Source organism: Anolis sagrei, chromosome 4, assembly GCF_037176765.1.
Source record: "Anolis sagrei isolate rAnoSag1 chromosome 4, rAnoSag1.mat, whole genome shotgun sequence".
Taxonomy (NCBI): domain Eukaryota; kingdom Metazoa; phylum Chordata; class Lepidosauria; order Squamata; family Dactyloidae; genus Anolis; species Anolis sagrei.
In genome coordinates, this window is record NC_090024.1 from 234,485,081 (window position 1) to 234,512,743 (window position 27,663).

Genomic DNA, 27,663 nt, shown 5'->3' on the forward strand with positions numbered 1-27,663 from the left:
CCCAGTTCAAAGGGACGTACTTTTAGATACAAAACAGGATGTAGACAAACAGTATTAAAGGAAAGGTTAATGCAAAGGCTATGATCTCCACAGAGCTACATCACAGTTATTAAGTAGATTTGTTTTGTTTTAATTAAGGAGACAGAATCACCTATACCAGGCCTGAAGAAATAATGGGGGGGGGGGGGGTATTTTGCAGAAACCAAGGGATATTGGGGACAATATGACATTAGTGTTCTAAAGCAGAGGTGCCTACTTTGCTATCGCCCAATTTGCTCCTGCAGAATTCTGGGAAATGTAGTTTAGGGAAGCCAAAGACCTCTCTGGCTGAAAATTCCAAAGGCCTCACTCTAAATTAAATTTGCCATAATTCTGCCAAGAGCAACGCGAGTGGCAGCAAAGCGGTCACTTCTGCCCTAAAACTGTTGGCGGTGATTTGAATGTGATTTTCCTGCTTCTTGGCAGGAGGTTGCACTGGATGGCTCACAGGGTCTCTTCCAACTCTATGATTCTAAAACATAATCTGATGTCAACCACAGTCTTGCAATCATTATACCTTTTCTCCAGGGTCAAAACCAAGGCCAATTCATGACCTTCACTCATATAACTCAAGGGCTCCATTTAGGTTCACACCAAATACAGAATACTATAGAGTCTGATTTAAAAAGTGTCAAAGATTCTTTCACTCTTTGGGATCTCTATGTAGTGATTTCCCTCACCACCTTCAGATATATACTCTCCCAAGAGCCTCCTAGACAGCACAACATTACTTGCTCATCTTCAAGACCAACAAAGCCAAAATAGCTCCATTTCTAATGCAATTTATGGGAAAGAAATACTTGAACCAAAAGCAGGACCAAACATTGCTTATATATTTATCTATACACAACACTCAGCTTGGGAGCAATAGTTCATTTGTTATCCAGGAATTCAGTACAGACGACCGGGGGGGGGGGGGGGGGTCCATTTGTAGTGCATTTTATCTTGATCAAAAAATGTCATTCCAGCAATACAATTGTGAAAATTATAATTTAAAAACTCAAATACTTGGATGTGGTCTTTGCTTCCTTCCTCTGAAATATGCCATGTGGCTTTCCTTGGTGTTCTCCCATCCAAGTACTAACCAGAACTGACCTTGTTTAGCTTCCAAGATCAGACAGAATTTGGTGGCTGTAAGCATATTGCCAAACACAAGTGAGGCTGTTGAAAACAAATTTTAGTTTGCTAAGGGAAGATTATGTTGTTATAAGTGCTGAATTTATCAGAAAATAACAACACTTAGCTACTTACAAAATTAACTTAAAATATTTCTCAAGAATTATTCAAGAGATGGCCTGTTCAATGAGCCACAACATCTGTGGAATGTTCTAACAGAGGCAAATTCGGCTCCTTCACTCTGGTATTCCATCAGCCCATTTTGTAGACTGATGAGTAATTTATATCCTGATTGTAATCAGACAGCTTTTACATATTCAGATTTACCACAATTTTCTTAAAAAGTTCTATCAATGATCTTGGGAATATTTCCTTCTCCTGTCTTTTGTTAACTTTTTTGTTTAATGAAGAATCCAGTGTAGTTTCAAACGCTTTTGTGTAGTGTATGTGCACTTTGGTTAGCCAATCAAGGTAATGCTCTCTTGTGAATTTTGTTTTATCTTAGGGACTGTCTTTAAAGAAACAGGACAGTGAATTATTTATATAAACAAATACATAAATAAGATGCCTTAAAATAATCCTTTTGTAATGTAAAAATTAGTAAACACTTATAAATTATAATGCCTGAGAACTTCAAGAATAGAAACAGACAGCAACTCTTGGCAAATATTTGGGTTAGATAACCTGACTAGAACTGCTAGGCTGTCCAGTCCAACATCTACAAAACCACGTGATTATCTCCCTGAAATAAAATGGTACTTCCCGTATTATTTTTCACAAGTCATTTTGCAGAAAAACTTGTGAAAATTTACTACACAAAATATGGAATTGGAAAGTGCTGTAACAATGTTCTAGCCGATGTATTGTTGAAGGCTTTCATGGCTGGAATCACTGGGTTGTTATGTGTTTTCCGGACTGTATGGCCATGTTCCAGAAGCATTCTCTCCTGATGTTTCAACTGCATCTATGGCAGGCATCCTCAGAGGGTGTGAGACCTCACAACCTCTGAGGATGCCTGCCATAGATGCAGGTGAAACGTCAGGAGAGAATGTTTCTGGAACATGGCCATACAGCCCGGAAAACAAATAACAACCCAATGCTCTAGCCCTTAGAATACTATTCCAAGGGCCATGATATGGAATATTCCTCTGCAAAACATGAGAACACTGTTTGTTTTTTGGAAAATAAAGCCCAATATTGGACCCTTCTGCCACAAGCCCACTCCGATCAGTTCTTATACCAATGTAGAGAGCAAAAAATCTGTTTCTTTTGTCCTGTCATGGTCTGGTAACTAAATGTATATATTTAATCACGTTATTTGACATTACAAAAATAGCTAGGTACAATATCTGTTAATATTTACCTGTTAGATCTATTATAGTACAATAAACGTCATATTACCCATAATATTACTGAAATATCTCATCTTTTATAGGAATTCAGATATAATTATTTACTTATATGGGGACAAATCAAATATATCAAACTTCGGTAGAATATGAATTAGCACTTAAGTTATTTGTGGTGTACACATAATCACCCAAATTACACAAATTGAATGATGTACAAAAAAGGAAAGCTTTTTAAAAGCTTTTAAAATGTATATAACCACTCGAAAACATAAAGACTTATTGGTGGATAGCAAGGGCAAGTACTATGATTTGATAGCGTAATGACGGAAGGACAAAATCTTATTGTGTTAATGAGAATTCCTGAAATGTCTGGGGCCTTCCAGACAGGCTCTATGTCCCAGGATCTGTTCCCAGGTTTTCTGTTTATCCCAGACTCATATAATCCTGTTTAAAACAGAAAAAACAGGATTATATGAGCAGGACTCATATAATCCTGTTTAAAGCAGATCCTGGAATATAGGGCCTGTCTGGAAGGGCCCTAAGGCTCTACACAGTAAGTGTGGGAAGCAATTCCATCCTCACACAGGTTGAACGATCCAAAGAATTCCAAAACACTCCAAATCCTGAAAATGTACATATGGATGGCTAAGAGAGTGATACGTTTTGTTTCAATGTACCCAAACTTTGTTTCAAACAACAAATTATTACAAATATTGTATAAACTATCTCCAGGGTTTTTGACTAGGAGGAAAATTAATTTCATGTTTAGCCTAGAGCACCTCATGGTGTGTGTGTGTCTGTGTGTGAATACAAGTATTACAAAAAAATTATCCAGATTGATTAAAGATCATTAGTGGATTTCAAAACAGATTAAAACCGCACTGATAATACATCTGAATCATCAAAATATTAAATGGTTGGATGTAGAGAAGATTGGCACGATATTAAAGGGGAAAATAAACAGATTAGAAAAGCTGACCTCCACATGAAATAGAAGAATATGGAAAATAGTGCACATGCTTAGCTTTGAAAAAAGAAGGCTGAAAGGAGACATGATAGCCATGTTTAAATATTTGAAAGCCTGTCACAGTGAAAAGGGTCATGGGGCAAAATTGCACCTAAAGTTTAGGTGGAAAGAAGATTCTACCTAAACACTAGGAAGAACTTCCGTTTCCGGAGGTTTTTAAGAAGAGGCTGCTGCTGGGAATGTTTTAATTGTATTTTGATGCAAGGGTTGGTTTGGGTGACCCTTGTGGACAATTCCAGCTCTGTGATTCTAAAGAATCACCAATGGACTTAAAAGAAAAACTAAACTGCAGTAATAATAATTTTTGAATTATCAGGGGAGTAATCGGTTTGGGATATGGACAGTTGAAATAATATTTAAAAATCAGATAAACAGATTATTAGAAAACCAAAATCCTTTTTATAGTCAAAACACATGGAAAATAGCACAAAATAAAATGTTATAGATAAGTGTGTGATTATGGCCACCAACTAAATGGCAGGAAGCCAATGAAAAACTTGTTTAATTCCTTAAGTGTAAGGGCCCTTCCACACAGCCATACATCAAGGCAGAATATCGGAGGAGAGTAAATCACAATATCTGTTTTGAACTGGGTTACCTGAAGACCCTTCCACACAGCTGAATAAATCCCACATCATCTGCTTTAAACTGGAATATACAGCAATACGGACTCAGATAACCCAGGGCCCTTCCACACAGCCATATAACCCAGAATATCAAGGCAGAAAATCCAACAATATCTGCTTTGAACTGCCTTATCTGACTTCAGATAACCCAGTTCAAAGCAGATATTGTTGGATTTTCTGCCTTGATATTCTGGGTTATATGGCTGTGTGGAAGGGCCCTGGGTTATCTGAATACACTGCCATATATTCCAGTTCACAGTGGAAAATGTGGGATTTTATTCAGCTGTGTGGAAGGGCCTCCAGTTCAAAGCAGATATTGTGGGATTATCTGACTTGATATTCTGCGTTATATGGCTGTGTGGAAGGGCCCTGAGTCCAAAGAGCCTTATAACCCAGGATATCAAGACAGATAATCCACAATATCTGCTTTGAAATGGACTATCTGACTCCACGTTGCCATATAATCCAGTTCAATATAGATGAAGAAGGAAGGAATTAGGACAGCAGGTATATAAGGGGCTTGCCCTTTAGTTCTTTTAATTCTTGGCTAAAATAATGAGCTGAGTGGGATTTAGAGGTAAGCTGTGCAATTTTTTAAATCGAGTTGGAAATGTATTTTAATTTTTTCTTGTGCCACAAAATATTTTTTACATCCATATCTTAATGCCTCTGCCTTGCTTTAATTGCATTGCTTTGTGTTGTTTGCTTGTGTTGATCTCGGTTAACCGCCTTGGGTCCCCATATCAGGAGAAAAATCTGTGATAAATTATAATATAACGGATAGTAACATTGGCCAAACGCCTCTGATCCCAAACATTGTGGAGAAGGGACAGAAAACCTGTTCAAAACTTGTTGCCAAAATAAAGATCTCGGTTAATACACTGCCTCCCAAACAAAAGGCTTCCTCACCACCGCCTTATCGCGCGTTGGAAGCGGGCTTGAACGGGGATCGTGCCCAAGGCGAAGGCCGCCTTCAGACGTGCATTCAGTTGTGTCTTCGCTACCTTTGACTGACAAGACGACTGGGGTGATTGGGCCTGTGGCTCAAGGCGAGGCGGCGAGGCCTACTTTGGGCTCCACCCGCTAGGCCTCAACCCTTCCCTCCCTCACTCACTCACCGGAAGAGAGGCTGCAAAACGGGGATCCAGGGAGGGAAGGGAGCGGATCCTCCCCAAATCTCGTCGCTTCGTGGCTCAGCCGCGGCTAGAAGCGAAGGCGGCGGCGATGGCCGCCATTTCCTCTTCTCCTTCCCCACACGGCTTGGCTTCGCTCTCTGGGCGGAGGAGGAGGAAGGCCTGTTGCTCCGCCTGGAGAACTCGTCGCCCAAAATGGCCGCCACAGGAAACACCGCGAGACTGCGGAAGGGGGCGTGGCCAGGGAGAGATATGCTCTCTCTCTCTCTGTGTCTCATTCTCACTGACACTTGATCTCTCCATTGAGTCAAAGCGGGTCACAATCAAAAACATTACAACTTAAAATATACACGCAATAATAAAGCAGTATATCATTATATATTATCAGTAGTATCTCTCTATATATAAATGCTCTGTGCATAATGAGTACCTTAAAAACAAAAGAACCAATGAACGAAATCACACCAAATTTGGCAACAATTTCGCTGGGATTTATAGTTCACCTACAATCAAAGAGCATTCTGAACTCCATCAACAATGGAATTGAACCAGACTTGGTGCACAAAACTCCCATGACCAACAGAAAATACTGGAAGGGTTTGGTGGGCATTGACCTTGAGTTTGGGAGTTGTAGTTCCCTACATCCAGAGAGCACTGTGGACTCAAACAATGATGGATCTGGACCAAACTTGGCACAAATACTCAATATGCCCAAATATAAACACAGATGGAGTCTGGGGGAAATAGACCTTGACATTAGGGAGTTTTAGTTACTGGGATTTATAGTTCCCCTACAATCAAAGAGCACTCTGAACCCCACCAACGACAGAATTGGGGCAAACTTCCCACACAGAACCCTCATAACCAACAGAAAATACTGTGTTTTCTGGTGGTCTTTGGTGACCCTTCTGACCCGCCCCCCTGGTGACCCCCCCCCCCCCCGGGTCTTGACTTCCCAGGTTGAGAAATGCTGCCTTAAGGCCACCCAGTCCAACTCCCTTCACCAGGGCAAGAAAACATAATCAAATCCCTCCTGGCAATGGGGCATCCAGCCATTCACACACACACACACACACACATATGTATATGACAGATGCAGCATCAAAGATTTGAAAGGGACTCCTAAAGAAGGACAATGATATGTTGCATGTTCCACAGTAGGCAAACCAGACAATCTCCACATCAACACTGGCAAAGGAACAGCAAGAAATACTGTTTATCCACAAGCAGAAAGAATTTACATATATTAGAAACCAACACTTTCTCGTTACTTTATTTTCCAGATCAGCAGACTGGGCCACAGCAACGCGTGGCAGGGGACCGCTAGTCTCTCCATATAGGAAGACTCAAAGGCTTTGAATCAAAGCGGGTCACAATCAAAAATATTACCACTTAAAATATACACGCAATAATAAAGCAGTATATCATTATATATTATCAGTAGCATTATATGCAATATATTAGTATCATTAAAGGGTTGTTGTAGGTTTTTTTGGGCTATATGGCCATGGTCTAGAGCAGGGGTCCACATACTTTTTAAACAGAGGGCCAGGTCACAATCCCTCAAACTTTTGGAGGGCCAGATTATAATTTGGAAAAAAAATGAATGAATTCCTATGCACGCTCTTGGCCCCACCTTTATCACAAGCGAGACTAGTGGGGATGAGGGACAGGGCCTTCTCGGTGGTGGCCCCTTGCCTGTGGAATGCGCTCCCCGGGGAAATTAGGACATCAACAACCCTCCTCTCCTTCAGAAGGAAGGTAAACACCTGGATGTGGAACCAGGCCTTCGGGTAAGCAGGCAGATGGACAAAGACAACCAATAATGACCAGACTAGGAAAGGATAATGACGATGCTAAATGGTTTATGGACTTGGATTTGGTGAACATTGACCACAAGATGTTTTTATTGCTGCTAGTATACTGTTTGACTGTTTTAATTAGTTATAACTGTAATATTATATGGTAAATTTGTGTATTGTATATTGTATTGTAATTTGTAATTGTTAGGCATCAAATTGTGCCTTTTGTAAGCCGCCCTGAGTCCCCCCCCCCTTAGGGGGTTGAGAAGGGCGGGGTAGAAGCACCCCAAATAAATAAAAATAAATATCTTGTTTGTAGTGTAAAAAAAAACACTTTAAAAGAATACAATAAGTGGGCCTGCTTTTGGCTGATGAGATAGGATTGTTGTTGTTATGTGCTTTCAAGTCATTTCAGACTTAGGTTCACCCTGAGCGAGGGCCGGGTAAATGAACTTGGAAGGCCGCATCTGGCCCCCGGGCCTTAGTTTGAGGACCCCTGGTCTAGAGGCATTCTCTCCTGACATTTTGCCTGCATCTATGGCAAGCATCCTCAGAGGTAGTGAGGTCTGTAGGAACTAGGAAAAAGGGTTTATATATCTGTGGAATGACCAGGGTGGGACAAAGGACTCTTGTCTGCTGGAGCTAGGTGTGAATGTTTCAACTGACTACCTTGATTAGCATATAATGGCCTGACAGTGCCTAGAGCAAACCTCTGTTGAGAGGTGATTAGATGTCCCTGTTTGTTTCCTCTCTGTTGTTGTGCTGTTGTAATTTTAGAGTTTTTTAAATACTGGTAGTCAGATTTTGTTCATTTTCATGGTTTCCTCATTTCTGTTGAAATTGTCCACATGCTTGTGTATTTCAATGGCTTCTCTGTGTAGTCTGACATGGTGGTTGTGAGAGTGGTCCAGCATTTCTGTGTTCTCAAATAAAATGCTGTGTCCAGGTTGGTTCATCAGGTGCTCTGCTATAAAAAAAAGTAAAGGTTGTCCCCTGACATTAAGTCCAGTCATGTCTGACTCTGGGGTGTGGTGCTCATCTCCATTTCTAAGCCGAAGAGCCAGCGTTGTCCATAGACACCTCCAAGGTCATGTGGCCAGCATGACCACATGGAGCGCCGTTACCTTCCCGCTGGAGCGGTACCTATTGATTTACTCACATTTGCATGTTTTCGAACTGTTAGGTTGGCAGAAGATAGGGCTGACAGTGGAAGCTCACGCCGCTCCCTGGAATCGAACCTGCGACCTTTTGGTCAACAAGCTCAGCAGCTCAGTGCTTTAACCCAGTGCGCCACCGGGGGGGCCCCCCCCCATGGCTGATAAAGAAACCCTTTTTACTAGTTCCAACAGACCTCACTACCTCTGAGAATGCTTGCCATAGATGCAGGTGAAAAGTGAGGAGAAAATGCCTCCAGAACATGGCCATATAACCCAGAAAAACCTACAACAACCCAGTATTCCGGCCATGAAAGCCTTCGACAATACATTATTATATTTTGTTGTTGTTCATTCATTCAGTTGTTTCCGACTCTTTGTGACCTCATGGACCAGCCCACTCCAGAGCTCCCTGTCGGCCATCACCATCCCCAGCTCCTTCAAGGTCAAGCCAGTCACTTCAAGGATGCCATCCATCCATCTTGCCCTTGGTCGGCCCCTCTTCCTTTTGCCATCCCTCCATCTTGGGTTGCTCTCCCTACATCAGGGGTCCTCAAACTTTTTAAACAGAGGGCCAGGTCACAAGCCCTCAAACTGTTCAGTTCAGTTCTGTCTTCATTCTGGCCAGAGCAAGATCACGACTTGAAAGCACACAACAACAACAACAACAATCCTATCTCATCAGACAAAAGCAAGCGCACACTTCCCATTGAAATACTCATAACTTTATATTTGTTAACATTGTTCTTCATTTTAATTATTGTATTGTTTTTAAGTGGGTTTTTTGCATCACAGATAAGATATGTGCAGTGTGCATAGAAATTCATTCATGGCTTTTTTTTCCCAAATTATAATCTGGCCCTCTAACAATTTGAGGGATTGTGACCTGGCCCTCTGTTTAAAAAGTTCAGTTCAGTTAGGCAATCCCTCGTTGGCCGAGTAGGATAGTCTTCCAGGATCAGAATTCTTGTGGGTCCGTAGGTGGCTGTGGAGCCCTATTCTTGATTTTGTCATTTGGGAGTTGTAGTTGCCGGGATTTATAGTTCACCTACAATCAGAGAACATTCTGAACCCCACCAACGATGGAACTGAACCAAGCTTGGCACACGGTTCTCCCATGACCAACAGAAAATACTGGAAGGATTTAGTAGGCAGTGTCCTTTGGTTTTGGAGTTATAGTTCACCTACATCCAGAGATCACTGTGGACTCAAACAATGATGGATCTGGACCAAACTCTACAAGAATACTCAATATGCCCAAATGTGAACACTGGTGGAGTTTGGGGAAAATAGAATCTTGACATTTGGGAGTTGTAGTTGCTGGGATTTATAGTTCACCTACAATCAGAGAGCATTATGAACACCACCAACTATAGAATTGGGCCAAACCTCCCACACAGAACCCCCATGTGGGCCACAGCAACGCGTGGCAGGGGACGGCTAGTAATATTATAAATATTATATGTATATACAATATACTATATTATATTATTAGTAAAGACAAGACAGAAATGTCTTCTGCTCCCCTCTGTCTTAATTCTGGCCAGAGCAACATCACAACTTGAAAGCACACAACAACAATCCTATCTCATCAGCCAAAAGCAAGCGCACACTTCCCATTGAAATACTCATAACTTTATATTTGTTAAAATTGCTCATTTTAATTATTGTATTGTTTTTAAGTGTTTTTTGCATCACAGATAAGATATGTGCAGTGTGCATAGAAATTAATTCATGGCTTTTTTCCCCAAATTATAATCTGGCCCTCTAACAGTTTGAGGGATTGTGATCTTGCCCTCTGTTTAAAAAGTTTGAGGACCCCTGGTCTGGACCAGGTGTCCCCAAACTACGGCCCGCGGGCCGGATTCGGCCCCTCGAGGGCATCTATCTGGCCCGCGGGCTGTGGAGAAGGGTGAGAGGCTGGCGAAGGGGAAGGGAGGCGGCAGGCGAAGGGGGAGAGGCAGCGGGCAAAGTGGCTTGGGCCCACTTTGCCCTCTGCCTCCGTGGGCCCAGGTTCTACTGCCTTTGGGATGCGGCCTTGCCACATCCTGGAGGCAGGAGAAGTGGGGGGGGGGGGGGCTTAAATCCAGTCATATCCGACTCTGGGACTCTGCTGCTCATCTCAATTTCTAAGCCGAAGAGCCGGTGTTGTCCATAGACACCTCCAAGGTCATGTGGCCAGCATGACTGCATGGAGCGCCGTTACCTTCTTGCCGGAGCAGTATCTATTGATTTGCATGTTTTCAAACTGCTAGGTTTATATTTATTCTAAACTGCTAAGTTTATATTTGTTAGAATAGTTCTTCATTTTAATTATTGTATTATTTAAAGTGTTTTTTGCACTACAAATAAGATATGTGAGGTGTAGATAGGAATTCATACGTGTTTTTTTTTTCAAATTATAATCCGGCCCTCCAACAGTTTGAGGGACTGTGACCCGGCCCTCTGTTCAAAAAGTTAGGGGACCCCTGGTCTAGACCACCTTGATTGGAATTTTATGGCCTGACAGTGCCTGGAGCAATCTTTTGTTGAGGGGTGATTAGATGTCCTTGTTCGTTTCCTCTCTGTTGTTGTGCTGTTGTAATTTTAAGAGTTTTTTTTAATACTGGTAGCCAGATTTTGTTCACTTTCATGGTTTCCTCCTTTCTGTTGAAATTGTCCACATGCTTGTGGATTTCAATGGCTTCTCTGTGTAGTCTGACATGGTGGTTGTGAGAGTGGTCCAGCATTTCTGTGTTCTCAAATAATATGCTGTGTCCAGGTTGGTTCATTGGGTGCTCTGCTATGGCGGACTTCTCTGGTTGAAGTAGTCTGCAGTGCCTTTCATGTTCCTTGATTCGTGTTTGGGCAATGCTGCTGCGTTTGGTGGTCCCTATGTAGACTTGTCCACAGCTGCATGGAACACAGTAGACTCCTGCAGAAGTGAGAGGATCCCTCTTGTCCTTTGCTGAACGTAGCATTTGTTGGATTTTCTTGGTGGGTCTGTAAGTGGTTTGTATGTTGTTTCCTCATCAGTTTCCCTATGCGGTCAGTGGTTCCCTTGATGTATGGCAAGAACACTTTTCCTCTGGGTGCACCTGATGAACCAACCTAGACACAACATTTTATTTGAGAACTTGATGAACCAACCTGTAACGGTGCTCTATGCAGTCATGCTGGCCACATGACCTTGGAAGTGTCTACGGACAACACCGGCTCTTCGGCTTAGAAATGGAGATGAATAGTACGTGTGAAAAAGATCTTGGAGTCCTCGTGGAGGGAGGGATAGCCAACACTCCAGAGGACAGGAGCAGGATTCAAAACGATCTTGACAGATGAGAGAGATGGGCCAAAGCTAACAAAATGAAGTTCAACAGGGACAAATGCAAGATACTCCACTTAGGCAGAAAAAACAAAATGCAAGGATACAGAATGGGGGACAATGCCTGGCTCGAGAGCAGTACGTGTGAAAAAGATCTTGGAGTCCTCGTGGACAACAAGTTAAACATGAGCCAACAATGTGATGTGGCAGCAAAAAAATCCAATGGGATTTTGGCCTGCATCAATAGGAGCATAGTGTCTAGATCTAGGGAAGTCATGCTACCCCTCTATTCCGCTTTGGTTAGACCATATTGTGTCCAATTCTGGGCACCACAATTCAAGAGAGATATTGACAAGCTGGAATGTGTCCAGAGGAGGGCGACTAAATGATAAAGGGTCTGGAGAACAAGCCCTATGAGGAGCGGCTTAAGGAGCTGGGCATGTTTAGCCTGAAGAAGGGAAGGCTGAGAGGAGATATGATAGCCATGTATAAATATGTGAGAGGAAGCCACAGGGAGGAGGGAGCAAGCTTGTTTTCTGCGTCTTTGGAGACTAGGATGCGGAACAATGGCTTCAAACTACAAGAGAGGAGATTCCATCTGAACATGAGGAAGAACTTCTTGACTGTGAGAGCCGTTCAGCAGTGGAACTCTCTGCCCCGGAGTGTGGTGGAGGCTCCTTCTTTGGAAGCTTTTAAACAGAGGCTGGATGGCCATCTGTCAGGGGTGGTTTGAATGCAATATTCTTGCTTCTTGACAGGGGGTTGGACTGGATGGCCCATGAGGTCTCTTCCAACTCTTTGATTCTATGATTCTATATTAACGGCGCTCCATGCAGTCATGCCGGCCACATGACCTTGGAGGCGTCTACGGACAACGCCGGCTCTTTGGCTTAGAAACAGAGATGAGCACTACCCCCTAGAGTCGGATACGACTGGACTTAATGTCAGGGGAAAACCTTTATCTATTCCTATTATATATAATATATTAGTATGATTACATTACAATGCCATTCGCGGTAGGCCTCTCTTCGCCATTGCTAACAGACAACCGGAAGGCCAATCGGATTCCGGAAGTCCCTCCCCACGCGCGTCGGGTGCGTGCGGCCTTCCTCTCCGATTGGCGGAGAGGCCCGAGGCCGAGTTCTCGCGAGAAAACGGGGCTTGTGGAAAAAAGGGGGCGTGGCGTCGAGGTCCCGGCGGCGGCGGCGGCGGCGAAACGACGGCGAAGACGGTGACTTTGGGCGGGTGAGTCCGTGGCGGCGCCGACGAGGAAGTGGAAGCGTCCTTCGTGGGCGGGTGGGAAGGAGGCGGAGGGGTCTCTGGCGGCGGCCTTCCTCAGCCAGGCCGAGCAGCGGCCCAAGGAGCGCCGGCGAGTGGGCGGAGGGCGGGGAGGCGCCATCTTGGGTGCCGCGTGAGGCCTGCTTGGCCTGGCTGCGAGGGGCGGGCCTAGCGCGGCTGGCGAGAGGCGAAGGCCTCGGCTTTCACACTCCTTGGGCCTCTTCACGCTGGGCTCGTGTTGCATTCTGTCCATAACAGTTGTTGTTGCACTCCTTCAACAGGCCATCGGTTCTAGCAGGCATGGGCCAACTTGGGCCTTCCCTCCAGGTGTTTTGGACTGCAACTCCCAGCCGCAGTTGGGAAAGGAAAAAAAGGAGAGAGAGGGGAGTAGGAAGGATGGGAAGAGGGGAAACCAGGAAGGAAGGAGTGAGGGAGAGAGGGGGAATCGGGAAGGATTATTTTTCTTTCAGAAACTGCAAGTCGCTTCTGGTGTGAGAGAACTGGCCATCTGGAAGGATGTTGCCCAGGGGACGCTTGGATGTTTTATCATCCTGTGGGAGGCTTCTTTCATGTCCCCGCCAAGAGGAGCTGGAGCGGACAGGTGGGAGCTCACCCCGCTCCCCGGATTCGAACCACCGACCTTTCGGTCAGCAGTCCTGCCAGCACAAGGGTTTAACCCATTGTGCCACTAGGAGCTCTGATATCGGGAAGGAAGGGGAGAGATGGGAAAAGGGAGAGGGGGAAAGCAGGAAGGAAGGGGAGAGAGGGGAAAGTAGGAAAGAGAGAGAGAGAGAGAAAAGGGGGAAGCAGGAAGGAAGGGGAGGAAGGAGAGAGGAAAAATCAGGGAGGAGAGAGGGGAAATGGGAAAGGTAGAGGGGGGAAGTAGGACGGGGATAAAGGCAAGAGAAATTAGAGGGGAAATGGGAGAGGGAGAGAAGGGTAGAGAGGGAAGTGGGAAGTAAAGGGTGAAAGAAGAGAGGAGTAAGCAGGAAGGAAGGGGAGAAAGGGGTGAGGGAAACGCAGGAAGGATGCAAAGAGGGGGAGAAGGGAAAGGTGAGGGGGAAAGGGAGAGAGGGGAAAGCAGGAAGGATGGGAAGGGGGAAGGAAAGGAGAGGGGGAAGAGGGAGAAGGGAAAGGGAAAGTGGCTGAGGGGGAAAAGGAAAGGGCCTCAGGCTGTTAGGAATGGTGGGAGTTGCAGTCCAAAACACCTGGAAGGAAGGCCCAAGTTGGCCCTGAAATTGCCATCATTGTGCAAAGGTTCTTCACGGGCAACAGGTCCTGTCCCGAATAATTGCGCTCTCTTTAAACCAGTTCTTGTCGGCCACAGAGGACAATAGTTTCCACAATTGGCAGAAGTTTCTTTCTGCTTTCTTTCTTATTTCCTTTATTATCAATAATAATAATAAAACTTTATTTGTATTATTATTAACTTTATTTGTACCCCGCTAACATCTCCCAAAGGACTCGATGCTGCTTACAAAGGCCATGGCCTCAATAAAAACAACAGCATAACAATACACATAACATTATAAAGCAAAGCAAAACGTTAAGCAATAACAGTAAACAATACAAACAATACACTGCAACACAGTAAAGCTAGGACCAGGCCGAATGTAATGGGTACAGATTAAAAAGTGCTGAGTATGGCAGGTGAAATGTAGGATTTTAGGGTAAGTGCAATGTGCAGGATCTTAAATCTCTGATAAAGTGCTTCTGGGACATATTGCTGGGGTTCCTATTCTGGTCTTCAAACACTTCCTAAAGACTGCCAGTGTAGGGGCTTGTCTGATGTCCTTGGGGAGGGAATTCCAAAGTCAAGGGGCCACCACAGAAAAGGCCCTGTCCCTCGTCCCCACCAGACGCGCCTGTGATGCAGGTGGGATCGCGAGCAGGGCCTCTCCAGAAGAACGAAGAGAATGCGTGGGTTCATAAACGGAGATGTGGTCATGCAGGTAGGCAGGTCCCAAACCATTTAGGGCTTTGTAGGTAAGCACCTGCACCTTGAATTGGGACCGGAAAATAAACGGCAGCCAATGGAGCTCCTTGAACAGGAGGGTTGACCTCTCTGTATCTCCCCAAGGTACTAGGTGCGGCTTACATGAGGCCAAGCCCACTGTACATCAATAACAAAAGCAATAACAAAAACAATCAATACAATACAATTAATATAAATGCACATAAACAGTAAACAGTAACACAAGCATTTAAAAAAACCTATGGACCAAATGTAATAGTTTAGTATGTAAAAAAAATAACGCTGGGAATGAACAAGGTAGGATGTGACTGGTATAGGGCTTTCAAGGAAAGTTGAGGGAACACAGTCAGTCCTAAATCAGTGGTAAAGTGCATTTAGAGGGCATATTCCTGAGAGTTTTCCTTATTCTGGGAAGGCAGACTGGAACAACCACATTTTCAGGCTCCTACAGACTGCCAGAGTTGGGGCATGTCTGATGTCCTTGGGGAGTGAGTTCCAGTGTCGGGGGGCCACCACTGAGAAGGCCCTCTCCCTCGTCCCCACCAATTGCACCTGCGAAGAGGTGGGAGCGAGAGAAGGTCCTCTCCAGATGATCGCAGAGATCGTGTGGGTCATCAAGACGTTTTCCTCTGTGAATTAGCATAGCAAGATGTTTTCAGCCAAACACAAGTTGTTCTAGTGATACCTACTCTGTGTTTTGGTGTCCTTTGAAAACTGCGATTGCATCTTTACAACTCACAAATTGTTTAGCAACCAATACACCAAGCTGCTGGTAACCACCTTTATGCTCAACTTCTCTGAATACCACAGAGTTCAACACTCAAACTATTATACCATGAGAGCACGTTTGCTATACAAGTTCAAAATAATAGCTGGGAATCTCTTATCTATACTTACTTAGGCGATCCCTCGTTGTCCGAGTAGGATAATCCTCCAGGGTGGGTCTGTAGGTGACTATGGAGCCCTTTTCATGATCCGCATCGTCTCCCGCAGTGAGGGCATTGGTTTCCAGGTGGAATGCGGTCCCGGTTGGGCTTGGCTTGATGCGCCTTCCTCTTAGCACATTTCTCTCTTTCGCCCTCCATTCGTGCCTCTTCAAATTCTGTAGCAGTGCTAGTCACAGCTGACCTCCAGCTGGAGCACTCACAGGCCAGGGCTTCCCAGTTCTCAGTGTCTATGGCAGAGTTTTTAAGGTTGGCTTTGAGCCCATCTTTCAATTTCTTTTCCTGCTCGCCAACATTCAGTTTTCCGCTCTTGAGTTCGGAGTAGAGGAACTGCTTTGAGAGATGGTGGTCAGGCATCCGGACAACGTGGCCGGTCCAGCGAGTTGATGGTGGAGGACCATCACTTCAATGCTGGTGGTCTTTGCTTCTTCCAGCACGCTGACATTTGTCCGCTTGTCTTCCCAAGAGATTTGCAGGATTTTCCAGAGGCAGTGCTGATGGAATCATTCCAGAAGTTGCATGTGACGTCTGTAGACAGTCCACGTTTCGCAGGCATATAGCAGGGTTGGGAGGACAATAGCTTTATAAACAAGCACCTTGGTATCCCTATGGATATCCCGGCCCTCAAACACTCTCTGATTCATTCAGAAAAATGCTGCACTCGCAGAGCTCAGGCGGTGTTGTATTTCGGTGTCAATGTTGACTTTGTGGACAGGTGGCTTTTATCTATAATCATGAAATAGTCCAAAATATTATAGTTTAATGTATGTTTTCAAACGTATGACAGCAACAATTAATATTTGGTTTTAAATTATTTAACTTTTATGCATGTTTATATCCGCTGTAAGCCGCCTTAGGCCCTTAAGTGGGGAAAGGTGGGGTATAAATTTCTTAAATAAATAATAACTTCATTCTCACAATAGCCCTTGATTAGGCTGTGCTACCTATCAAGAGATTGAGTATCCCTTAACTGAAATGCTTGGGGTCAGAAGTGTTTGGGATTTCAATCAGTCAATCAATTTATTAATGCTCCAATCAATTGTCATATGCATTTACACTGACAGAAACAACATCTAACAAGCATCTATGCAAAACACTGTAAAATCCAACAGTTAAAAGCTGGATTCAGGCAGGATAAAACAATGCAGGATTTCAGATTCTTTAAAAAAATTAATATGTACATATATTAAATATATAATCTTGGAGGTGTGGCCCAAATCGGAACACAAAATTCATATACAGTGAACCAACAGAAAACAAAGGTGTCACGACCTCAGCCACATCTGTGGATGATTCTGGAGCAGCTTCCAGATAAGGGATACTCTGTATCTCTAGCAACAGAGCTGAACTGTCTCCCACCTTTTATTTTTTCATATGCGCCCCAGAGTCTGTGCCTCACCAAACTTCCCTGCGTGCCCTACATAGGACATTAAAGCCTTCTTAGTTTGGGCTGCTTGGACTCTGCAAGTTTGTTTGCCCCTCCTTTTTTTAATGTATCGGACTAACTATAAGTAGATTTTCATCCATCAGTTAGTTTTTAAAAATTATTATATATAAAATTATTATATATTTGAAATCCATGCAATGAAAAGGTTAATGCCAATGCCACTTGTTATTTAAATGAATTCCAGATGTTCTCTTTGCTAGAAATATTGTTGTTTGAATATGAACACAGACTAAAACAGCTTTAAATCTTAAGAGTTCTTAACACTCTTGATGTTATGTTATTTACCTACCAAGTAGAAGAAGGAATAGCAGGAGTCTTCCAAACAATTACTTTTAGCTAATCATAGCGACAGATTGTTTTGATATGAAGAGTTCCTGATGAGTTCATAATTATTAACTACAGCAAGGGATAATTTCTGCAGGACGGTTCCTGTTGGTTTACTTTTTCTGTTCAGGCATGTAGCCTTTCATTAGCTTTTGAGGTCAAGCAAAATTTGCACAGACATATTATTACCAAGTATAATGTCAGGAGTGTGTAAGGGAATGGATATCTAACTTTGCATGGGACAATTTAAGAAATGTGGCTGAGTTCCTCAAGAAAGACACAGGAAGGAAAAGTTATTTGCTACACTCATTCTTCCAAGAAAGCTACAACAGTAGATCTGGATCAGTATTATTGATTGTCATGGGGAAGCCAAGCATTATCTCAAGCTGGTTTTTTGGCCAGTGAACCTAATGTGTATTCACGTTTGTGTTAGTTAAGTTCCACTGAGTTAAAAGAAACTTCCGTTCAGCTAAATATTACAACCTTGTTTTAATGTGGGAGTCTGACTTGAGTAAATTAGTTTGCTGAAGGTTGTATCTATTCATTCTTTTAATTCAGAGAAATATTTCATTTCATCAAAACTGTGCATTCCAAGTTTATATTCTGAGGTTTTTAAACAAACTAGATGGTCATCTATTGGAGTGCTTTGATTGTGTATTCTTGCATGGCAGAATGGGGTTGGACTTAATGACCCTTGTCTTTCCAATTTTGTATTCTAACGGTTAAGTTAGGGACATTGTAGGTTTATCTCCAGTTACATAGTCCTATCCTTCAGTTATTTGTGATGTGGTTAACACCACATACTGTGAGAGTGGACTTCACAGATTTATTATGCATTATGGTACCACTAGTTAATATCACTGGATGACCTATGTTATATTTCATAAACTATGTTCACTTTCATAAATCTGTAGCTTCGAAGCAACAGACAAATCGGTCAGTGTTGCCCATTTTTTGTCAAAAATTATTTAGCTATTCGTGCTCCCTATAGTTTATTAGTTTTATCAGTTTTATACTTATTTATACATGAAATAAAAAAATTCATAAATATTTTTCATATTTTCACCTTCCATAGCAAAACACAATTCACACAATTCACATTTTTCCAACCACTTTTTAAAAAAATTCAAACAATTTGGCTTCATATGATCACAGGTTAAATCTTTTGAAGAGAAGATGTGCAAGCAGATTCCGGATGTATTCACAATAATTTGCTTAATTGGTAGTGTGTACCAATAGATAGAGAATGAGGCGTGAACCAGAAAGTCAGATCTTGCCTTTGCCACATAGCCTCAGTAAGTGTCCTTAGAAAGGCTCAATTATTCCTTCTTGGGGAGGTGTAGTTGGCTATTTTGTTTGTTTTTGCTCTGTCCTAGGTCTGTAGGAGTCTTTGTACAAACGTGGATGTGAGCAGATGGTTTCTGGGGGAGTTTGGGGGGGGGGGGATAGCCCCTGCCTAAAAAGAGGCATTTCTGCTTCCTCCAACACAGTGAAATTGATGAAATCAGGACCAGTAATGCTGGTGTCAGAATGAGACTGGGCACAATGCTTTCCTCTTGGAGTGCTATAGTACCTGTTTCTCAGTTTTATGATCAGTAGCTGCTAACTACATCTTTTAGGTTGTGGTGCAGTATAAACAAAGCATTTTAGGCCAGCCAGCTTAAGGCCTGTGATATTGATATGTTCTTGTTCAGGGTGGGTAATTAGTTTCCTGATATGATTTGGTGCTTTATATAAATCCAGTGCATAGTTTTGCAGTCGTATCTGGAAGGTGAATGAATTGTACAAAATAAGTTTGAAGTTGAAAGTGGCATGGCAGTAATTGAAATGCAAGTGGGATTTTGGTCAGACCTATTTATGAATCTGGCTCTTATTTCCTGGCATATTTTAAAAGCTATCTATAGAAGAATAATATAGAAATGGCATGCTTTGGATTGCTCTGCCTCCTGTTATTCTGTATCTAAAATGATAGCCATCTAACTTTTCAAATGTCTGATATTATACCAGATTGCTCTTACATTTTATCAGTTTTGTAGTTTAAACGTTTTCAGAACCATGAGAATATAGTACAAGCATGGAAGTAAAATTGTGTATGCTACAAGAATACTACTTTCCAAAAATGTGTGAATACGATCATACTAGGGCATAAATGGCTAAAAATCCCTGCTAATAGCTTGAGAAGTGCTGCATGTCAACTTTGAAGCTTAGTTAATACTGGGAAGAATGTGAGAACATCTGCTTGCTGGAAACATTTCTATTCACTGTACTTGTTGTTTTTACTAAATGATAAAAAGCTATCAGAGACAGTAACACAGTATTTTTTTTCATTATTCTGAAAAAGTCATTTCTTAGTATGTCTTTTTTTCTTACTAGTGAGGGAGAAGAATGAGTTATGCAGAAAAACCCGATGAAATCACAAAAGACGAGTGGATGGAAAAACTCAATAATTTACACATCCAGAGAGCTGACATGAATCGCTTGATTATGAACTATCTTGTTACAGGTAATCAGCCATAAATTAAAATAATTTATCACTACGATCAATGATCTGAAGTCAGCAAACCAAACTTTCAACACTTAATACCCCTGTTATAGTTCTGTGCGCACCTGAACCTGTCATGCATAGCAAGAATATGTTAATAATAATAACATTTACTGTAGTAAAATAGTAGCAAAGGTCATTTAATTACCACCATGTTAATCATCAGGATACTTGGATTGATAAAACATTAAACATATTTACTTAATTAATTTGGTGATTTTCTCCTTGAAGTATTGTGAGTTGAAACACTTCAGTAGAAGGACCATCTAAAGTAGGACTTGGGCAAAATATAGCCTGTTTGAAATGCAGTTTCTGGACCCCTTTGTAGACCTTGAAATGCTCCACCAGTCCCCCAAAGTCCCCTGAATACCCTGAAGTTTTAAGTGTTGGTGTGATTTTTAGCCAAAAATCGCACCAAAGCATTCTCAAATATGTGCATATATTTAAAAAGCATGTATACACATACACAAAAACCCCTCTCTACAACCCCTCTCTCAAATACCTTGTTTTACCTCTGTTTCTCCTTCAAACTGGGTTTTTGTGTGTGTCAGAAGCGACTTGAGAAACAACAAGTCGCTTCTGGTGTGAGAGAATTGGCCGTCTGCAAGGATGTTGCCCAGGGGACACCTGGGTGAGTTACCATCCTTATGGGAGGCTTCTCTCATGTTCCCGCATGGGAAACTGGAGCTGATAGACGGGAGCTCGTCCCATCTTGTAGATTCAAACCGCTGACGTCCAGGTCAGCAGTTCAGCCGGCACAAGATTCTAACACATTGTGCCACTGCGGCGACCAAAAATAATGTGGATTTTTTAAAATAAGTTGAGGTTAAACAAGGTATTTTTGCTTCATTTCAAGGATTTAGGATAGGAAAATCGCCCTCAACTTCTTACAGCTGCCCACACTTGTCTGGAGGGTGATAAGCAGATATTTCAGAAGTTCTTCCCCATGGCCCGGAGCTTTAATTGGTGTTTGGCCATCTGAAGATGTGCTGCCTCATTCAGACTTATGTAGCTGGGCCAGAATGGATTCTTTAAAGAACTGCAGTTATAGCAGCAGCTCTAGAGAAAAATGTGTAGACACACATTTTTCCAGACCCAAGGCTCTCATGGGGCCACACCTGTCCCTCCATTACATAAAACAACAGATTTTTGCCTAAAATATGTTGTATCAGGGAGGGGCAGCGCACATGTTGAAATGTCTTGATGCATTCAATTATTGTTTTTTCCCATTTGGAATTTCAGAAGGTTTTAAAGAAGCAGCAGAGAAGTTTCGAATGGAATCTGGAATTGAGCCCAGTGTTGATTTAGAAACCTTGGATGAAAGAATAAAAATCCGAGAGATGATTCTCAAAGGCCAGATTCAGGAAGCTATTGCGTTAATCAATAGTCTTCACCCGGAATTGTTGGACACAAACCGGTATCTTTACTTCCATTTACAGGTAAGATTTGTATTGAAATAATCACTGATTGCTTTTGAAACCAATTAGAATTTACAAAAGTTTTGTATTAGAAGGCATTACTTTTTGTCACTCAGTATACATTAAGTATTTGGCCTCATATAGACTTAACCGACAATGTGGTTCACAAACTGTATAGCATGTCCCTTTTCTTGCTGGCCTTACATTTAGACATTAGAGCAAATTTTAGTATTTTCTTTTTAAAAAAATCTTAAAATATTTATTGTATTTATCCTGCGAAAAGATGAGAGTCTTCACCCTGTTTCTACATGAAATCTTTAGGTATTTTGAAACTAATGAATACTAAATGTAGTTGTGAGTGTTTATCCAACTATTTCCTTGAGTATTCTAGTTTTTTAAATTTGCTTTCTGGCATAGGAATAATGAGTGAGCCTTAAAATGATAAATTCATAGATTTGGTGATCTGAAGTTTGTTTTGCAACTTGGAACTCTGACGAATTTAATAGGGCTTTTTTGTATTTTGAAGGTTTTAAAACAGTATGAGCTTAAAATGTGTGACAGAAACTTTTGCACTGTGCGATATTGCTTGCTATTGTCTAATTGTTTATTTACATGGTTGTGTTTCCCCTGCGCAGCAACAACATTTAATTGAGTTGATTCGGCAGCGTGAAACAGAAGCTGCACTGGAATTCGCTCAGACACAGCTGGCAGAACAAGGAGAGGAGAGCCGGGAATGCCTGACGGAAATGGAGCGCACTCTTGCACTCCTTGCTTTTGATAACCCCGAGGAATCACCTTTTGGCGATCTGCTCAACATGATGCAGAGACAGAAAGTAATGGTCTTATTTATTGTGGGTTAGGTTGGATCTACACTGTCATATAATCCAGTATCTGATCCCAGATTATCTGCTATGAACTGGATTATATAAGTCTACACTGCCATATAATCCAGTTCAAAGCAGAAAATCTGGGATCAGAAACCGGCAATGAAGAAGGGGCCTTAGAGCTATATGGTATGATTCCTACAAAGACACCATAAGATTTGTCTTTAGGGTGTTATAAAGAAAAGAACTTAATCGTCTTCTTGATAATTTAGTCTTTTAAATACATTCCATGGAAAATTTGGTTTTAGTTTTTCTTTGGAATGTTTGGTTTGATAAGTGATGTGGAAAATATTCCTTACTGCTTTTCTGCTGTTATAGAATATATAAGTTATTTGTCACTTCTTAATCTTAAAAAGGGTATCTATATCTATCTATATCTATCTATCTATATATAAAAGTTGTGATCATACTGACATGTCAGTCATTTACTCACTTTAATCAATTCACAAACCTTATCAGGCAGTATCACCTTAAAATATAGCTTTGAAAGAAGTGTCCATCTTTAGTCACCAAATGCATGCTTTATTTGAAGCTCCATCTTGTATGAGATTTTAAAACTGGTAGGTAGGGATTGTTGTTCCTCCATATGTTGGCATATGAACCTGCTAAGCAGTGTACCACACCGTAAGCCTCAAGGAGAGACAGAATTTGTTGTTGATGATGTTGTATCATCTGAGGAACACTAGGAATTGCATTCTTCAGCATCTGGAATGCCTCACATTTCCCAGTCCTGTCTTAGGGGAAAGAAGGTTGGAGTCATGAATATGACAATTTAGTGCAGCCATGGGCAAACTTGGGCCCTCCAGGACTTCAACTCCCACAATTGGCCACGGTAGTCCACGCTCTGGTTACATCCCGTTTAGACTACAGCAACACTCTCTACGTGGGGTTGCCTTTGAAGACGGCTCGGAAGCTCCAACTAGTCCAACGCTCGGCAGCCATGATTTTAACAGGAGCGGAGCGCAGGGAGCATACAACCCCCCGGTTGCGCCAACTCCACTGGCTACCGATTTGCTACCGGGCTCAATTCAAAGTGCTGGCGTTGGCCTTTAAAGCCCTAAACGGTTCCGGCCCAAGCTACCTATCCGACCACATCTCTGCCTATGAACCCACCAGGACTTTGAGATCTTCCGGGGAGGCCCTGCTCTTGATCCCGCCTGCTTCTCAAGCATGGCTGGCGGGGACGAGAGATAGGGCCTTCTCGGTGGTGGCTCCTCGGCTGTGGAACGCCCTTCCTATGGACATTAGACTAGCACCATCTCTAATGCTTTTCCTCAGGAAAGTGAAGACCTGGCTGTTTGAGCAGGCGTTCGAATAATTAGTGCAATGATTGGTTAATGAACATTGGAACGGAATAATGGATGACGAATCTGGATCATGTTTCTGATGATGAGACGATAGCGAATAGTGAATGGTTACTGTAGTAATTGTTTATTAATTATGTAATATGTTAGGTTGTTAACTGTTTTTACACTGTAGCATTGAATTTTTGCTGTTCTTATTTGTTGTGAACTGCTGTGAGTCGCCTTCGGGCTGAGAACAGCGGTATATAAGTAAGTAAGTAAGTAAGTAAATAAATAAATAAATAAATTCCTAACAGCCTCGGGGCCATTCCTCCCCCCCCCCCCCCCCAGCTGCTTAAACCCAAGTCCAAAACACCTGGAGGGCCCAACCTTGCCCATACCTGATTTAGTGCCTCTGCATGACCAAAGACTACTTATCTGTTAGTTACAGAATGCATTGCAGCATTCTATACCTTTGCAACAATATTTTTGTTCCTGTTTTTTTTAGACAAAGCAAGATACAGAGGCTCAGGATCATGATTGAGAAGAATTTTGTTCTTTTGATCAAAACCTCGCATCCTGACATGGTTTTGTTTCTCCAACCTAATTGTTCACTTCCCTCTCTTTCTTTTTAGGTATGGAGTGAAGTTAACCAAGCTGTTCTAGACTATGAAAACCGCGAGTCAACACCCAAGCTGGCCAAATTACTGAAGTTACTACTGTGGGCTCAGAATGAGTTAGACCAGAAGAAAGTAAAATACCCAAAAATGACAGACCTCAGCAAGGGGACAATTGAGGAACCCAAGTAAAATGTGCAGGTGGACACTAGACCTCGGAACTGCACAGTTGTACACAATTTTAATCAGTCTGTGACTGAAATATTTTTACTACAGTTCAGGACTTTGCAATTTGGTTGTGTGTTCTTTTTTTTTCTTTTTTCCTTGGCAAGCATACTTAAAGGGAGGCGTGTCCCTTTTTAAATGCAGCAAATTAGCATTGGAAGCATTATATCACTTTGACCATCTGACTTAGGCTATGCACTGTCATACATTTTAGCAAAAACAAACCTTTTTTTAAATACTGTGCTGCAGGTTAATAACGTCTGGCTACTGAAACACATTTTGGTGGTCAGTGAAGTAATGTTGATGCTCTTGGCAACTCTCCAGTTAAACTTAACCTGTTTCTCACTTGAACATTGACGATTTTCTGTGTTAATTTATAGCCAAACATGCATTCCCTATTTATAAACTAGCAATTGGTTGAAGTGATCATTTTGTAAACCTCATGGCAATGTTGTTTTTCTGCATAGTATATAGCATAGAAAGCTTGTAAGCTGTAATTGAAGATATTTCCCTCTGCTTTTCACACCTTGGTGACTTATTTATATGGGGCTGAATGTTATATTTATGATGGGTCTAGTTCTCTCACAGATATTGCTGACAATAAAGGCATTTCCTTTTCTAATTTTCCAGAGTGACCAAAATAGTTGAAACAAGGCATTGTTAAATCACTTTGTAGTTAGGTTCTCTTTCATCTGGGTTTTATTCTTGTCCCGTTTTCGAATACCAGTTGCAGTAAATGCACTGTTTGAAATGACAGTTACAGCCTTAAACCCAGTACTTTGTTGGTGGGTGATATAATAGACACAAATGGTGTTGTTGCAGGTTAGGGATATCTCTCATAGAAGAAAACACACTGGGTCTATAATGTATGATGGGGACATGTTGGCTTGCATAAATAGGACTGTGGTTTTATAAATCTTCCTCCTGTGTTGAATTTCCATAACGATCATGGGGTGTTGTAATTACCGTGATGTGTTAGGGTTTATTTCTACCTGAGTTAAAGACCCTGTCATTCCATGAGGTCATGCCTGTTAAATTGCTGTGTTGCTGCCTCCTGAAGAGTATGGGATAGTCCATAGCGTGTGTGACTGTTTTAAAAGCAAGATATATTTGCCCACTTGATAGTATTACGCCCTGCCTGTGCTAACTCCAAGATTGTCATGCTAAACACCCATTCAGTTCAAGTGTCTGTAGAGCCTCTGAGGCAACCAGCAGTAGCAAAGCTATATATATAATATAATATTTGCCTGGCAGCTGTGGGTGCAAAGGGAATCTCCCTTGCAAATCTTACATTAAAGTACTGCTCTGCTGATTTGGAGAGTCAATAGAATAACCACTTGGACTCATTATTGATAAACCAAGATTGCTGAGCTGATGGTTGACTGTTGTTTGACTTCTGGCAAGGTTTGCTCTTGCCTCTGTGATTGATAGTTGGAGTAATTAACTTTGGGCAGAGTTCATCAGGAATGTCTTCCAGGTCAGCCTCATAAAACAAGCAGAAGCTACTTGGGAGCAGTTCCTAATGACTGTGCCCGTAGCCATCAATGACTACTGTGAATAGTGACTGTGCTTGTGTGTAGCTTGATTTTCTGGATGCGTCAGGTGGTATAAGATGTAATCTTGTTCGATAGCTGCCTGAAGGGCTAAATATTCACACTTTTACTGTCTGCCTTCAGATAGCCGCTCTGACACCTCATGGTTTGAATTGCTGCAGAAGGGAACACATGAGGTTGATCACTATTTTAGTGTCATGGGTTAGCTTTTAGTTCGTATTTCCAAGCAATTCAGCCATATTTAACAAACTGAAAATCATTGTTCCCCTCTCTATTGGAATTTGGTGATTTTTGTTTTGTTTTGTTTTAAAGACTAAAGTGAAGCAGTGGAAGTGAAATGGGTCTAAACCTTTCTTCAGATATGGCCAGCTTTTCTTCCCATTCTAGACTGCTGAATGCAGTTTGAAACTTGAAAAGGTCTCTCTTTTTCAGCTTTCAATGTGAAGTTGGTCATTTGTGTAACATGTTTTTTTTTTCTTTTCTGAACCAAAAATACTGCACTGCAGCCCTGTTTAACAAGTTTACTAAGTGTTTGAAGCACTGCTTATTCCATGAATTCATAGATGACTGGAACTTTTTTTAGCTTGCTTAACTCATTTATTTAAGAGCCAAACGTGTGATTTAAATATAAACCTTTAGATTTACTTCATTTGGGTTTGTTAAAACATCACACACACTGAAGCAGCTTTAACCTGTAAAGTTTTTTGGGTAACTTGAGAGAAAATATTTAAAAGGGTATGAAAGAAAGCTATGCATTTTACAGAAAGCTCAAGGGTGTAGTCCCAGTGGTACTTTTAGGGATCTTTATATTCACATGTATATAAAATAGTTTGCATATACAAAATATAATATAATCAGTATGAATTATTCTCAGAGGGGGAGGCTGTGAAACATAACTTATGAAAATATTGTACACAGAAAGTACAGCCCTCACGACATAAGTGAATTTGTCATATGCATGAGAAATGTCTTATTTGGTGGCTATGGATGAATGGTTGCAATTTTGTTAGCTCCATAATGTTAGATTGCCACTCTTAACTGCTTAGCATTAAATAACACTTTGATCAATGTGTTTTACACTTGTTTGTTTTTTCCCCAAAAGAAATTCCTCTTAGCAGAAATAATAAATAGTTCTTAGCTGTCTCACTCTTTATGCCTCTGCAAAAACCCCCTAAATCTTTCTATTTGTTATAAACATTGAAATTAGCATTTATTTGGGCACCTTGTCTTGCAACACAGTGTTCAGTTTGTTAATATAAATCTAAAAAAGATACAATTAAATCAGCAGGCATTTAAGAATGGTTGCAGATCCAGTTGTTTGTCCCAACTTTAACTGTTATATTGATAAATCAAGAGTTAATGTGAATCAACCAGTTTAATGGATTTCCTTTAGTTGGAGGACTAGACATTAAATTCAGGTTATAATGTCAAAAGTGAATAGATGCATACCTGTTTTAACAATGCCTTTGACAAAGGCTGTTGTTGTTGTTTATTCATTCAGTCGCTTCTGACTCTGTGACCTCATGGATTAGCCCAGGCCAGAGCTCCCTGTCGGCTATTGCCACTCCCAGCTCCTTCAGGTCAAGCCAGTCACTTCAAGGATACCATCCATCCACCTTACCC

General features: G+C 41.8%; 2 protein-coding genes across 3 annotated transcripts in view; one reads left to right on the plus strand and one right to left on the minus strand.

The window, feature by feature from the left end:
• The window catches only part of DIDO1 (death inducer-obliterator 1), a 66,419-nt gene extending 60,930 nt beyond the window's left edge, over positions 1-5,489 (minus strand). Inside the window, exon 1 of one of the 2 annotated variants that reach the window (XM_060771967.2) lies at positions 5,279-5,489. The gene's annotated coding sequence lies outside the window, so the exon portion shown is untranslated. The other variant, XM_060771968.2, reaches the window with a different exon arrangement.
• A 7,208-nt stretch (positions 5,490-12,697) lies between these two features.
• Positions 12,698-27,108, plus strand: GID8 (GID complex subunit 8 homolog). Its single transcript, XM_060771965.2, has 5 exons — positions 12,698-12,795; positions 19,892-20,021; positions 21,303-21,499; positions 22,114-22,311; positions 24,281-27,108. The coding sequence occupies exons 2-5, from the start codon at positions 19,904-19,906 to the stop codon at positions 24,452-24,454; spliced, it is 687 nt and encodes a 228-aa protein (XP_060627948.1). The 5' UTR covers positions 12,698-12,795; positions 19,892-19,903; the 3' UTR covers positions 24,455-27,108.
• The last annotated feature ends 555 nt before the right edge of the window (positions 27,109-27,663 follow it).

What these genes read in the sequence shown, in the direction of transcription:
- GID8 (XM_060771965.2), top strand. Translation starts at nt 19,904, where the DNA reads ATGAGTTATGCAGAAAAACCCGATGAAATCACAAAAGACGAGTGGATG. An exon ending in TATGAACTATCTTGTTACAG is followed by an intron (nt 20,022 to 21,302) that starts GTAATCAGCCAT and finishes TTGGAATTTCAG; the next exon opens with AAGGTTTTAAAGAAGCAGCA. An exon ending in ACATGATGCAGAGACAGAAA is followed by an intron (nt 22,312 to 24,280) that starts GTAATGGTCTTA and finishes CTTTCTTTTTAG; the next exon opens with GTATGGAGTGAAGTTAACCA.